Source organism: Hetaerina americana, unplaced genomic scaffold (genome assembly GCF_022747635.1).
Source record: "Hetaerina americana unplaced genomic scaffold, ioHetAmer1.1.p SCAF_7, whole genome shotgun sequence".
NCBI lineage: Eukaryota > Metazoa > Arthropoda > Insecta > Odonata > Calopterygidae > Hetaerina > Hetaerina americana.
The window spans coordinates 17,406,604-17,421,207 of NW_027287316.1; the positions used below are offsets into that span (position 1 = coordinate 17,406,604).

Consider the following 14,604-nt stretch of genomic DNA (forward strand, 5'->3'; position numbering starts at 1 on the left):
AAATAATTATTACCGTCGTAATTAGTGCTACTATTAGTCATTGTCAGAGGTGTGTGAGTTGATATCTCTTCCGGATCATTGAACTTAATTAACAACTTTAACTTCGTAGATCTAAGGAACCGCGACCCTATTGATTGGCTATTGGTCGATTTTCCGAAGGGCGTAAGCCATTGCCCATAAATTTCTAGCGACTAGAGCGAGTCTTTCAGTCGGCATTCGTGCTATATTATACGGTCGTTGTCTCGGTTCATGTTCGCTTTATAGCCAAGAGTGTGAAGCTCTCTCAATTTTATATCATTCATCACATCCGTTATTTTGGTTTATCTATTTTTTCGTCGATAAAAATGATAGGCATTCGACATTAAAATGAATCGAAATTAAATGCAAATATGCTGAAGGGCAATCTTTACTGTGCACACTTGTCTCATTTGGATAACATGTATTATAGGCTCACAGATGTGACTTAATCTTCCTTTTTTTTTATAGGAGTCTCTCCTCCATGTGGCTTGTAATATTACAGATCAATAATTTTTGTTCTTTTGCTACCTGAATACGGGAGTATAAATCACTTCCGTCAACTACACATGTGCTAAAATAGTATTGATCGGGAAAAACGGCAAAAGTCCTAGTTATTGTCTTTTGTACGAAATAAGGCTTTTCGTCGTTCGAACCACTGTTCTCTATGCGTACAATACATGAATAGAGAACCGAATGGCGCTAATTGTCTATTACCTGCGATTTACCTAGAGGGTATAATTCCCATTAAGCACCCTCATATCTCGACCAAGTGGTTTACGAATGCACCGTTAAATATGTGACGTATTCGGTTGCACTGGATTAATGCAGAGAAAATATCATAGGGTATAATATTGCCACCGATACCTAGAGCATTTAAGGTGCTCACTTTGCCCTAAGATTGTTCCACTGTACGCATTTATTTTCCTCGAAAGATTCAATTTTATCTTAGCTAGCGAATTTTATCATCCGCCATCTCAGAATGGATTAAGTGCCTTTTTTTTCTCACATTCACGTTTCTTCGAGAGCAATGAGGAAGTCATCATCCACTGCTGTTAGCTTTATTGAGGACTTAAATTCATAAATGCTGAAAGCGTTTAGAGAGGCCATTCATCGTTTTAAATATGCGCTCACTTCTCAGAATGGTGCGCTGGTTTACCCTCGGAGAATAGGAAACTGAGTGCTAGATGGATCTCGGCCTTTTGGAGGGGTTCAAGGGAAGGGGGAATGGGTGAAAGGATGTGGGATATTTATCCTTAGTAGTTGTTTTTATGGAGGCGACCGACAGGTCATTTGTACCATAAAGGATGATTGGGAAAGGATGGGTGGAGAGAAACCCGGCGTCGGCATTAGGCTGCTCTTTTCGAAAGGCGCCAAGGGGTTCGCAGCTTAACGTCCCATCCGACGGACGTCGTACTCACTCAAATAACTCTCCACAAGGCACCTGAAGCAGGAATCGGGATGCCACTGAAAAATATTTGTTGTCTCCAGGATTTGAACCCGGGCCCTCTCGACCTGTACGTAGTTATCCTTGTGAGGTCTTAGCATCTCCCGCAGTTTCTTGGAATTTGCCAAAGGTAAAACACCCTTAGTGTGTTTAAAGCTGGTTTTAACCTCGTGAACTGTGGCGCATCGCGCACGACTACGAATGCCGGTGAAACTTGACTCGTATATACGGTATTTCGTCACAGCATCTTGATCTTTTAAAAATCCCAAAATGTCGGAGTGTAAGTGGACGCCTCGATGGCTTGGCTGGCTAAAGCACTCGGTAGGTCACCGGGGGATCCGGGTTTGAATCCCGGCCGAGGCGAATGATTTTTACACTTAGAAATTGTTGCATTGATTCTCATTCCTCGTCGCCTCGTTGGGGTATCCTTCTGCGTTCATTGCAGTCATCTTCTAGATGACCTCAGAGAAAGGTGAAAATGTGTCTACTCCATCTTTCCTCTCCTCCCTTCGGCCATCAATTCCAGACTTGCTCTGTCCAAGCTTACGTATTACGTGCGCGGTCGTTGAAGTTTTCAGGGTATTGGCGTGGCGAAGGGGTTGTGTTACCATAAACCGAATCTTCTTTGCAGTGTTTCCTTTTTTTATTTTGATGGGGCCATCTCGGGGGGGATCTACAGGGGGGGGGGGGAAATCGAACTGTGTTGGATTCTACCTTTTTCGGTTTACTTTTTATTTTTACGGGCGGATTGGCGCGGGGCTCGTGAAGGTGGCCATATAGCCCGTTCGTCGACTCGGGGGCATCGATTTTTTTCGACCGCCTTCCCGGCATCTGCCGAGTATCGCTTGTTATCGTGTGCGTGGTTGGATGTCACAATTGTCCGCGAGCAAGTCTTTACCGTCCACACAATCCTCGATGACAGCTGTCGTCGAGTGTAATCGAGAATGGGAGCCATGAAATGATCCCGGAGGGGCCGAGGGACACGTAGGAGTGGGATTTTCCGCCCGAAAAGGCTTTACTCCCCCCCCCTCTCCTCACTGTTTCTTCCCCTCGCCTTTCCCCCCCTCTCTCCCGTGCCCCTGAAAACCGATCCCGGATATTTTTCCGATGGATTCTTTTCACGGACGAATTCCTTTCAATCGCCTACTCCACATGTCGAAATCGTTCATTGTTTCCTCTGCCGTTGTCTTCTCTGGGCGCCAATCGTAATGGGCTCTAACTTCCGCAGATAAAGGCGTTTAGCATCTACGCAAAGATTCGTATCTCTGGAAATCAGTCAAAAGAGTGAAAAAGAAATTAAATGCTGCTCTACTGCATCAATTCTTGGGATGCTCTTTTAAGTGAAGTTTCACTTAATATCGCTGACCAGAAATACGGTTCTTCTATATTGCCGTTGCTTTAATTGTTGTTTTATCTTAAAGTAAACCGATTTTGCTTGCATTTAAACGTTTCTTATTTATAACAATGATGTATGTCGAGGAGATTAGATGATTGAGATTAATGGAATTGATTAAACCCTTTTATTACACCCCATGTAGTCTCGCCATAGTAATAGGTACCACCCTGAGTAATCAGAGAGAATCGTGGGAATATATTCGGGTGTACCCAATTAATTATTCATCCTAGACTTTTGAATAATAACAGTTATCTCCTTTACGCTTAAAAAAGGTCGCATGCATAAGAATGTTGGCTACCAGACCCAGAGGAACCGTAACTAATGTGTAAAGTATTCAGTTTGTGAAATAGTTAATCGGTGAAAATAGTAATTGCTCGTGTTTTGAGCGCTCGCTTCTTTTAGGGAGTTTGAAGTGCTGTGCAAGGTTGTTTTTACGCAGGTAGCAAATGCAGTGCACCAGTGAGAACTGAAGACACTGTGTTATAGTAATAATTTGAAACTGTCAATCATCAGCGCTGTTTTCAACATCTTTCCAGAGATGGGTTACCGTCGTCGCTCTATCTCTTCAGGGACGTGCCGTTGGCTGGCGCCGGTCCCCGCTCGCGGTGAGCGAGCGTTGCCTCCATCCGGCAACGGCTGCACGCAAGGGCTGCACTTAACCGCCTTGTCACGATTGATTATCTGACCGACCTTAGTGCCCCCGAACCACTCCCTCCCCCCGTCCAATCCCGGCTCTCCTTCCTCTTGCCTCCCCCCATTCTCCGTCCCCTCCGTCACCCCACCCCACTCTCCTCCGCTAGCCATAATTCATTCTCGTCTTTCCTTGGCGGTTCGACGTTTTACTCGGGCAGCTCAGGTCTCTTCCGCATAAAAAATTAATGCGCCGGCTCGGATATCTGTGCCGTGCTAAGCTCATCCCATTTGAAGCGCTTCGTAAAAATGTATTAGGAATTGTGTCTTAAATGCTTAGGCTTCTGGAGGAAGTTCAATTGTTTTGTCGTGGGTTCGCGTTCGTAATTGCATTTCTGAATCTTCATTATTCCTTATTCAAGGTTGAATTGTTGAAAACTTTCGAAAAATCCATAATGCCTCCAGGCTCCATAGCCTTGCGATGTATACCAAAAATCGTATTTTTGTTTAGGAAACTAATTGGGCGTGATGTTTGAGGTTTAATTAGTATGTGTTCAGTTTTAACATACATTCCGTGGGGATATTGATTAAATATTTGAGCACTTTTGTAAACTGTACCACTGGGACGAAAATTTCTGAAAACCAGAGCATAGATGATCAATGGAACATTCAGAGATTTTTCTATTGAATTCCCGGAACAAGCTTTTTTGTTCACAAGTGTATCCATTTGGATTCCTATATTGATTCTGCGGGAGCAATATTGTTTTTCAATGAATAAAAACATGGTAAATGTAGTTTAATTAAAGGCAATAAAAATGACGCCAAAATAATTTTTAGCGAAACTTGGCGTATTACTGTTGTCCCAAGAAAATGCTGGTTAACCGACTGTTAGTACAATCCGTGTGACGCATAGTTTCTAACTACAAATGGATGAAAGGGACCTATTTTAAGGAAATAAACAACAAAAGTTGGTAAGTATACTCCAGCCATTATTAATATCGTTTATTGTGTGGATTTGCGTAAACAATTTAGAATACATTAGAAAATTAGTGCACATGGAATATTTATCGTATTAAAAATTTTTTCATGCCTTTTTAGTAGCTGGCAAACACTCCACGCGGGTAATGGGAAGATAATTAAGATTGATACCGGTCTTCAAATAAGTTCCCGCCGATAACCCATTTTCGTCGCTACCTAGTGGCATTCGGACTCATCATGACATTTGATGGTATTGCGGGCGAGAAATCCATCCATCCATCCGCCCTTTTTAAGGTTGTGATAGTCAACTGCATGATTACCTGGGAAGTATTCCAGGAAGAAGACCACATTTCTGAGACTCGGTGAAGGAAGCCTCTTGGCATCGACGGTATTGGTGGTGCTCGTTGCTATTTTCAGTTTGCGGGATCTTCGCAACTCTACAGAGCGTTGAGGCTCCTGAAGCGTGCTATTTCACTGCGGAAAAGTGGCTACGCACCTCAGGTGGAGGTTAACCTCCTAATGATAAGATTCTTCTGTTAAATATTGACGGTGATGATCGTGGAGCGTATGGATGGGACCTGGATGACGTCAAGTTGGGGCTAATCCGATAAAGGCAGAGTGTTGGCTACATTATTTATTTACGCTTTATACGCAAATGTTGACAGCAGTTCATTCCAGTACAGGAAAGACCTGAAGAACCCGCACTGGTACTCTTTTCACTGATCGATGGCCAGTTAATGTCTAGCTTAGATAATTTATCCTTAGGTTTCACAGCCCATTAATGCAAGTGTCATTTAGATCTGCTTCTGTTCATTTTATTGTATCGTAAAAAAATACTTACAAATTTGAGCATAGAAAAATAGTACAAGTACGGCTTGTATCATTTTTCCGCGAATGGTATTTGTCAAATTGTACTAGCACGGCTGATAAGCATAGAGTTTTCATTCGGCTCTAATTTGTTCAATGTCTTCTACGTTTATTTTTCTGATCATTTTTTACGAAATGGCGAAGTTCACGTTTTTAGCTATGCTCTTTTATCGACTGTGACAGATGGTGACTTGAAAACTAATAAGGGAGGCGCATTTTTCTTTTGTGTTCCTCATTTTTTCCTAGTAAATTGGATTGCATAATGACTATAGCTTCCATAATTTTTTTCTCAAGAGCTGCGAGGAACGTGTCTTCCTCTTCGATTTTCCTGGCTTAAGATCACAATACTGCGCTGTAAAAAGTACGGAGGTCCCAGATGTTCTGATAAAGTTCAAAGAAAATTCAGTATAAGTTGCAGGTTCTTTATTTTTGCGCGTCTTATATGAGCTCTGGTCCCAAGTTTTGGCTCTGTCACCAACCCTTTCCTTTCTCTTTCAGTGCAGTTCTTTTCCACGTTGGGGGAGCGCTCTTTTCGAGATTGCTTTTTATGCATTATTGGGTGTTTTTAGCCTTGAGTATCGAAACGAGACTGAAGCCTTTTATAATCATCGTAAATAATAGTTTTGTGGCAGTATTCTTCAGCTTTATACACAAAAACAACCCGCGTTCAAAAGAAGAGGGAAAAGGCACTTAATAAAGCATATTTTCCATTGGTGTGTGCAGTGGTAATTTTAGTTTCCTATTTTGATATGGGAATTTTTGCTAATTGTACGTTATGCCTTAATACTTTTTTCCGCATTGAGGAATTATTTCTAAGAATTTTATGAAATTAAAACTTAAATAAGGTTCTGAAAGTGTAAGCAATATCCTTACCTACTTATCGTATTGAATGTTTTTCAACGGGGTAGATTTATAAGAAATAATGCTATTGAGACTGCTTACAAGAAGAGTAATGGAGTCTTCTTCCTCCTCCCTGGTTGGAAAAACCTTAGGGACAGGTGCCCACGATTCCGGCTGAGACAAGGTAGTAGAAGTTTGCCAATTGAAGGTACCTAATTTCTACGTTTCTACATATAAAAGTGAACTGTAGGTAGATGCTGATATCTTTTTTGGGGTGTTTTTAATTTCACACTATCCCATGTTTTTAAATTTCAAGAGAGACTTTTAAAGTCAGTCTTAGATAGGTCTTTTCTCTCAACTGAGGTTGACTTGAAAGGTCATAGTGAAACTGAGCAAATGGCACGGCGTTGGATTATCTCTTTAAACATTGGCATGAGGTTTTCACCTTGACGTTTAGATGCCATACTGATAGCGTTGCGTTCTTTTTTCCTTTTTTTTCGGTTCCCTTACTTCCGACCTGCACTTATTTTGGGAACGTAAGTCCTCGGCGTTCGAGAAATAGGGATACCCTCTCCCGCCTTGCGCATAGAGGGCGCAATTTGACGGCGGCCATTTTGTGGGAATCCCTGACGCCCATTTTGACGACGGGCGACCCACATGGGCAGCTCCGTAGCGCTGCCTCAATGAAGTCCTCCCCGGAGACGACGAGCTTCCGCGAAAGGACGTGTCTGCATATTGTTGTACCTTCCCCTTGTTCCTCAAAGCACTTCTCCTTGTCCTTTTGCCCCGAAACCTGCAACCCACGCTTCTCTCTGTCCCCTGCCACCACAAAAGGCTGGCGCATGCGTACTTGAGAGCAGTGGCACAACCCCCTGCAACAAAACCTCACTCCGACACCACCACCACCAGGTCGCTGCCAAAATGTTAAATAGGAGGTTTAGTTTCCCAATCAGGTGAGCATGGCACTCCTAAGAGATTCCATTTGGTTGTGCACTCCATTATTCATTGTTTTCCGACGCAAATTGGTTTTTATATGAATAGGACCTGCAATTACGCCATATGACTTCAGAGGCTGCCGTGTTTTTAATAACCCCAGGAACCAAAGCAGATGCTTCCAAATGGGTTCATGTGCCAAAAAGGTTTCAAACACAAAAGAAATGGGACAACACATCGTCAAAAACTCCAGTTTTGTGAGATCAGTGGGTCAAATAATATGATTGATGGTTTTGGATATTATCATTTTAAACTCGAAAACTGAAATCAAGTTCTTAAAAATATCCGCTTGTAAAGGTTTTGTTCTGATTATAATCCTTGAGGGCTTTGATCACATGGAATGGTTGTATGTAGATTGCATTGGTAGTCGTCGGATGTCATGAAAGTGATTTTTGTTAAGTCCAGTTACGCATTTATGTTTTTTTAAATTTTCAATAAATTTGATTATCTTACCGTATCGGACTGAGAAATATATGCACAAAAAGGAGAAAGTGGAAATATAATTATTACTTGGTGGTCAATGGCATAATTGCACTTCCTGGACCTGCAGGCTGCAGTGTAATAAATCGCGACAAATGTAATTTTTGCTCCATTCTAAATAATATGATATAAGATGGAATTGCTTTGAACGATCAATGGAGCAGTTGTTTGTAAATAAATTTAAATTATAAATAAATTTTAAGAAAGGCTTTAAAAGTGTAATTAACATTGCGCTGTAAATACCTTATTTGGGTAGAGGTGTAGTGAAAAAGTAATACCTTTAACTAAATAAGTTTCAGTATTTCATTCCCAATATTTTACATTTGATGTTAATTCCAATAAGAATGATAGGGCAGTGTTCTGCAAAATGCCCATTTAAAATCCTTATAAGTTTAATTCCTTTGCGCACCTTAATAGTGAGTTTCGATTTCTAGTGCATAGTGCATGATGTAGGATTACTGGTGTCAGGAATTCAATACTACTGAGGAAACCTCTCCCCTCTGTCCTCCCTCGTCCTCCTTTCTCGTGCGTTTACGTATCTGTAAGTGTTATCCTTACTTATAACTCCTCATTCCCTCACCCCGTTTATATCAGCACGTTCAATACCTATCGATTCTTCTGATACAAGGTATTTGCACGGGGTAAAACCCGTTTCAAATCATGTAGCCGAGCACTTTTTCTCAATGTTGTCACTACTTGTAGTATTTAATGTATGTTCTCCTGTCATCTCTGTATTTGATTTTAGTTGTTAAATATTCTTCTGACGGAATGCAATATCTTTCAATTGATTGTTCTTCTTCAGCCACATTTCGTCTTTTTAAAGTAAACTAAACTTTTGTTGCGACGGCTAAAACCTTGGAATGATGGTTTTAAGCTTTTGGTTTCCGGTAATTAAAGAAATTTCAGTCGATTGCGAAATGACCCGTTGTTGGTGACTTTTTCAATCACCAGAACCCCATAAAAAAGCTCTCAAACCCATAAAATATTGCACCTGATCGAAAGAGTATTTGACCCAGTTCCACTAGTTTCAACAATAATGAGTAAAAACATTTCATCTTATACTATCCAAATAAACATTGAATTATCATAATTTTCATACGAGCCCAAAGTGTTAGTTTTTTTCCGAATAAAGTTCCACCTAAATTGTACAATTTAAAAGAAGTAATGATTTTAAGAATTTTTATCAGGGAATTAATTGATTTTTTGCGATTTTGGTTTGAATAAAACAGGAAATTTCGTAAAAATGTCTATGCTGCAGTCATGTAAACTCGTCTGTAAATGTAATTAAATTACATACGATGTCTCATACGAGACCTGGGTCCTTACTTTTTTTTACCTGGTTACTGCGATACAAAAAGCGGGGTTTGTAAGTAAAATCAGAGAATGGAAGATTTTGTCAACAATGGCATAATACTGTAATGAAATGAGAACATGAAAAAGGAAAATTTTAAATGTAAATTTAAATATGATCATACCTAAAATGACCAATGGTAGTCAACTGACAAGTGAAGATATTGCAATATGATTAGTTTTTCTTATTTTGTTTTTCTATCTTTTGCGAATAAAAAACAATCGATGGTTTTGAATAATCATTTTGGACCATCTCTGGAAAAAATGGGCATGATTTTTGATACTTGATACTGGTTTCACGACGCACTTTCTTCCCTTTAAAGCAGATAACTTAAGAATAGAAAATGACGTATGAACAGTGACTTCCCCATTTCGCAGTTTATTTATAACATTGTTATTTAATCCTGTGGGATATGAAACTCTTTGAGGCTTGCATGGAAGGAATTTGCTCTGTATTTGCTAAAGTTAAATATCGACGCTGAATTGTCTCTTTAAATAATTATATTGAAAAATAACATCCCGATGATTATTTTGAAATTTTTAATTCATTTTAATTCATTCTCTAGTATCATGGATATTTATTACGTCATCCCTGTCCGAGGATCATTGTTAGGACCCTTGAGGAATAGAACATTCAGTTTTGTCATACTAAACTCTAAATGTTCCTAATCGCATCATGAAGTACTTAATCCTGGTGAAGGCGGAGGAGGAAATAATATCTTCATTTACTTGGAAACGGTGTAATTTCTTTCAGCATTTATTCACTTGTCCCATGGATTCAGTAAAAGTGTGCTTGTGCATTGAATTTTATATGATCGGTGTTGTGTATTTCTTCTAGCTGGGTGTTTGGCTACGGACCCCAAACTCACGTCGCGCGCAAGTGAATATTGCTCGGGGTATCTTTAAAAAAAAAAAAAAAAGTTAAAAGTCAATAAGGTTAGCATGTCACGTGTGACACACCATTTACTCCATTGACGTTAGTCGCTTGTCGCATTCATGCGTTGCCTTATTTGCGTGAAGTGCAATATTCGGTCACCTTTTTTTTGCCACATTTTGTACTCCGATGATTTTCCCCATGCCAATGCGATGTGACGGGAAATTTGCTGTGGGAGGCAGGCTCAGTGACTGCCCTGTTATGTGAGAAGACAGTACACAACCCATTGTCCGTCCACTGCAGGCACTCTGTAAAGCTATATGTTTCTGCACGTCAGGTATTGTGTGTTACTCTTGCATGTGTAATAACTCTATTGGATACTGCATGTTGCATGGTTTTGGATGTCTGCTTAATGCATGTCAAGTGTTCCGGTGTTCATGCCAGATGATTATGTGTATATTTTTAGATGACTACTTCAATGACTTTCAATTTTGGCTTACCTTTCTCACCGTTTGAAGCTTTCCAATGTCATTTTTGCTCAATCTCCCAAACTATGCACCTGACTGAAAGATACGGACTATCTAACGTCTGCATCCTTTAAATGCACCTTTTTATTACCTTGGAACCCTCGTTCGATTATTACTCGACGTAAAATAATCCTGGGTATTGTCTTTAGTTAAATAGTGGGTTGACTACGTGATTTTGTTCGCCGCAGATATCAGTTTTGAATACATTTCAATGCCGCTTCAGTCATGGTTAATTTATTTGATTGTGTCTGAGTTGTGTGTAGCTCACCACACGCCATTTGGTTGCGTTCTTCAACTATGCGAATTTACGAAAAATTTAAAAGTCTTCGGAGAATCATCAGTATTAAGCCAAAATTTCTCCCGGATATGATAATATTCCTTTACCAAACGTATATTATTCTTATTTGTTCAAATGATTGTTATAATTTTGTAATCATTAATATTTCTCGGATTTCATAGAACCCATTTAATATGATTTATTTCGTCAACTGTATCATGAATTGTTTCCGTATTTGACACGTAAATGGGAATTTATACACTCGCTATTAAAATTGAGTTTTCTTGATTTGATTTTTGTCTAATTATAGTTTCTTCGAATGTTTTTTTTTCGAGTCTATTGATTCTGTCATCTAATGCTATTTTAGCACCGATCGCAATACTTCTATTTAGTTTTCATAAGAAATGTCTGTTCATGCATTGAAACTCATTTTAATTGGTGATATCTTTCAGCAAAACACGGTTTTAATTTTTTTAATCGCACTTTGTAAACGGTTCTCAATGTAATATCTTTGAAAATGCTATTAATTGGGTTTAATTAAATAAAAAATCATACTTTTGGCATTTGTCACATTTGTCTTCTTTTGCTGGCATTTTTAAGGATTAGCTGCCCATGTTTTAATATCCTCGCTTTATATTAATTTTATAAAGAAGGTAGCAAGTTTTAGTGTGACATTTTTTTAGTTTGTGACAAAATCAGTCAGTGTAAAAGTGATAACCTTCGAGTTTCTTAGCAAGAAACTCAACTCATGCCACCGTAAAAATAAAAAGAAGGCGCGCCAATTGAAGTACAAAAATTATCTTTTTACATGTGTTATGTATTGGCTATATAGTATAACAAGTGCATTTCTTAGAAATGTCCAAGGCAATCCCAATTTCTGTATTTTCATTCTACTTCCTGAGAAACCAAGGGAAAAATCTAATTCTTTATCTCTTCAGTACTCCACCTGATGAGCATCATGCAGCATTTAACCATAAGTTTCCTTTTAGAGTGGCTTTTTTTCGATGTACCCACTTTATTTCCAAGCTAATAAATTCTGCTGCAATATGACCTGATGCGCTCGTTATGCTTTGTCCATGTCTGAAAGACAACAGAAAGGCTTCGTTTGATTATGAGAAAATTCTCGCGGTGTGAGTTTGAAATTGGCCAAGTCCGTGAAAACCAGTATGTATCAATGCCTGACTGGGGCAAATTATGAATTAGTGAGGAACCAAGTCAGCTACGAATCAGCCTCCTGTAGTCCAGATTTTATACTGTTGCCATTATAATAGTATCAGTACCAATATAATTCGGTAGACGTATTTTCTATAATTATATTCGCGAATAGACCAAATTTGGCCATGAGCGAAGGAAACCTTTACACTAACAACCTCAACAGTTTTTTTCCTCCCAATGTTTTGGAAACATATTCCACGATGGCAGCAATCGATTGATTCACGTACAAAATAATTGTAACAAAGTGATAGCGTTTACAAGTTTCGTGTCGTGAAGTTAAAAGAAATTCCTAAGTGAATAACATATTTTACTTGTAGCAGTAAAAACCATAATAATAAAAATTGCTGATAATCTCAACATAGTTCCTTTTGAATTAAAGTTACTTAAATAAGGACTTGGTGTATGCCCAGCGACTTTGGGAGTTTTAACACATGTAGGTTGCGCTGAGGATATAGTCATCGAAAAAAACTGATTCCGCCCAGGCTAGAATTGATTTTCCGTATCTTAAGGGGGTCTCTGAGCATCTTTTTCTTGTCCTGCAAATTCATCTGAGCCTCGTGTCACTCTCGAAGCCATCCGGGGCTTTTTTTGAGGCTGTCATAAAATATTTTTTATTTGAAAATTCTCCTTGCTTGAGGTTGCGTCATATACTACGTAGTTATAAATATCTCTCTGGTAAATTTTTCATTTGCCTTTCATGTGGTATGGTCTAATCCTGAATACTCTGCGAGTTCATGCATTTTATGAGAATTTGACTGGGACGGTAAGGTTACCCAACTGTAATGTATAATAATTCATTCCCTCGCCCTCTATCGGGATACAGTTGAGACTTGGGTCTTTCCTATCACGTACGGATACAGATACGAGTATTATTATTGCGTGGCCACGTTTTTTTTTCATTAAATGCGAAGCCTTTCTGGAAAATGTTACCACCTATGGACGATTGCCTATCGCAAAGCTTTTGGTGGAAAATTGGAATGTTCTTTCTATAGAACGTATGCTAGTTCAAATTTAGTGTATTAATGATTGTATAGTATTAATCAATCTTAACCTGGTGTGTAGATTTTGTGTATATGTCTTAGTTTATAGCTTTACCATAACTTTAATGCATTGTTATTGAGGGCTTATGCTCATGAGAGGTCAGACTCCAGCACAGGCGCATGCTGGAAGCATTTGGTTACGGTGCATACATACGTTCGCTTTTACGGTTGCTTATTTTACTGTGGAGCTCCAGATGGGCGTAATTCTTGAGGCGTTTCGTTCGGAATGGTAACGACTCTCAAGGTGAAGTACGCCATATTTTCCCTTCGTGAGCGGAACGCCTCAACTATTAAGTTTCATGTGGTTTAAAACGAGTTGGGAGTCTCCGAGAATTTAATTTTCATGTTCCCCTCATCCTTTTTCACCCAGACAACACCTCAACCTAAAAATCAAACTATTCCTCGTGGAACCCTTGATCAAGATAATGATTAAATATCCTTGGGAAACGACGTAGTTAAAAAATGTTAAAAGGTTTCATTAAATTAAATGCATAAATCTATCTCAAGCAAAATGTTTTGTCGAAACTAAAGTTTCCTTCAAGGTTTCAAAGTAACTCCCCTTTTGGGTTTTCCTTTTTGCTAAGTTGGTACCTTATTTGAGTTAACTTCATAATTCCCAACTGTAGTTTTACTTCAGATATTTATAATTATTTTCACAATTTTAGAAGAAAAAACTTTGTCTGCTGAGTTGGAATAATCGAGCATAAAATTACAATTTCTTCCGCTAATATTTGTATTCAACCAACTCGTGAATTTTGGATTTGATTTATTGTGTCTAAGGAAAGAAAACTTCATGTGTTTTACAGAAAAATGTTGAAATTTAAAATTCCCCTTTCAGTCCAACAAAAGATGAATGCTTTTTCTCGTTTCGTGGCGCGTTCATTTCTCATCAAGTGGTTTTTGGGGTCCCACGGAGGTTTTTGAGCCTTTCCGGAAAGAAAATATTCACATCCATCTTCATTCATTTCCTCGATTTTTTCAAGTTGGAAAATGTTCGCGGAAACCCGAAAAAGCTTCCGTGGTCACTCCCCTTCCCCATCACCCGCCCGCATAAAAAAAAGAAATAATACCACGACCAAATTTCGAGGATCTCATTCCCTCACCTTCCCGATTGCGCAATTTTTTTCTTTCTTGCTGTCTTTCCTTTTAACACCAAATCACACGACTGCTTCGGCATAGAAATTTTTAGAGGCCCTTGGAAAAATTAAGAATGTATATGTACATACCACTTTCTCTCGTCGTGATTACCTTTCACCTTATGTTTTAACACGTTCCATGGTCGCGTTGCAGGCGCCGCTCGGGAGAGGGCAGCAGCGGGAGCGGGAGCAGCGGGGGCGGCGGGATGAGTGGCTCTTCCTCGGGAAAGGGGAGGCGGAGGGGGGGCGGGGGGAGCGGCGGGGAGGCCGCCGCCGGCACCCCCCACCTGCCGAGGGTGGGATCCGCGTCCGGCCAGCCGCAGCAGGCCTCCCCGTCGCAGGGCTCCCTGCCCCTCGCCCCCTCTCCGGCCCCCGTCGCCGCCCCCGCTCTGCCCTCGGCCACCGCCGCCCCCACCTCCAACCACGGATCCCAGGAGGAGGGGATAGGACTCAGCGGACCCGAGGAGGACGTGGTAAGGCCGCTCGCTGCGAGGAGTACGTATCGGGGGGTGAGGGGGGGATGGTCCCCGACAGTGGGT

General features: G+C 40.1%; 1 protein-coding gene across 1 annotated transcript in view; it reads left to right on the top strand.

Annotated features, from left to right (window-relative positions):
• Dmtn (transmembrane and coiled-coil domain 2 protein Dmtn) overlaps positions 1-14,604 on the top strand; it is a 251,103-nt gene that overhangs the window by 196,511 nt on the left and 39,988 nt on the right. The window contains exon 3 of the mRNA XM_071595354.1: positions 14,220-14,538. Coding sequence (XP_071451455.1) covers positions 14,220-14,538 — 319 coding nt within the window. The remainder of the gene's footprint in view (positions 1-14,219; positions 14,539-14,604) is intronic.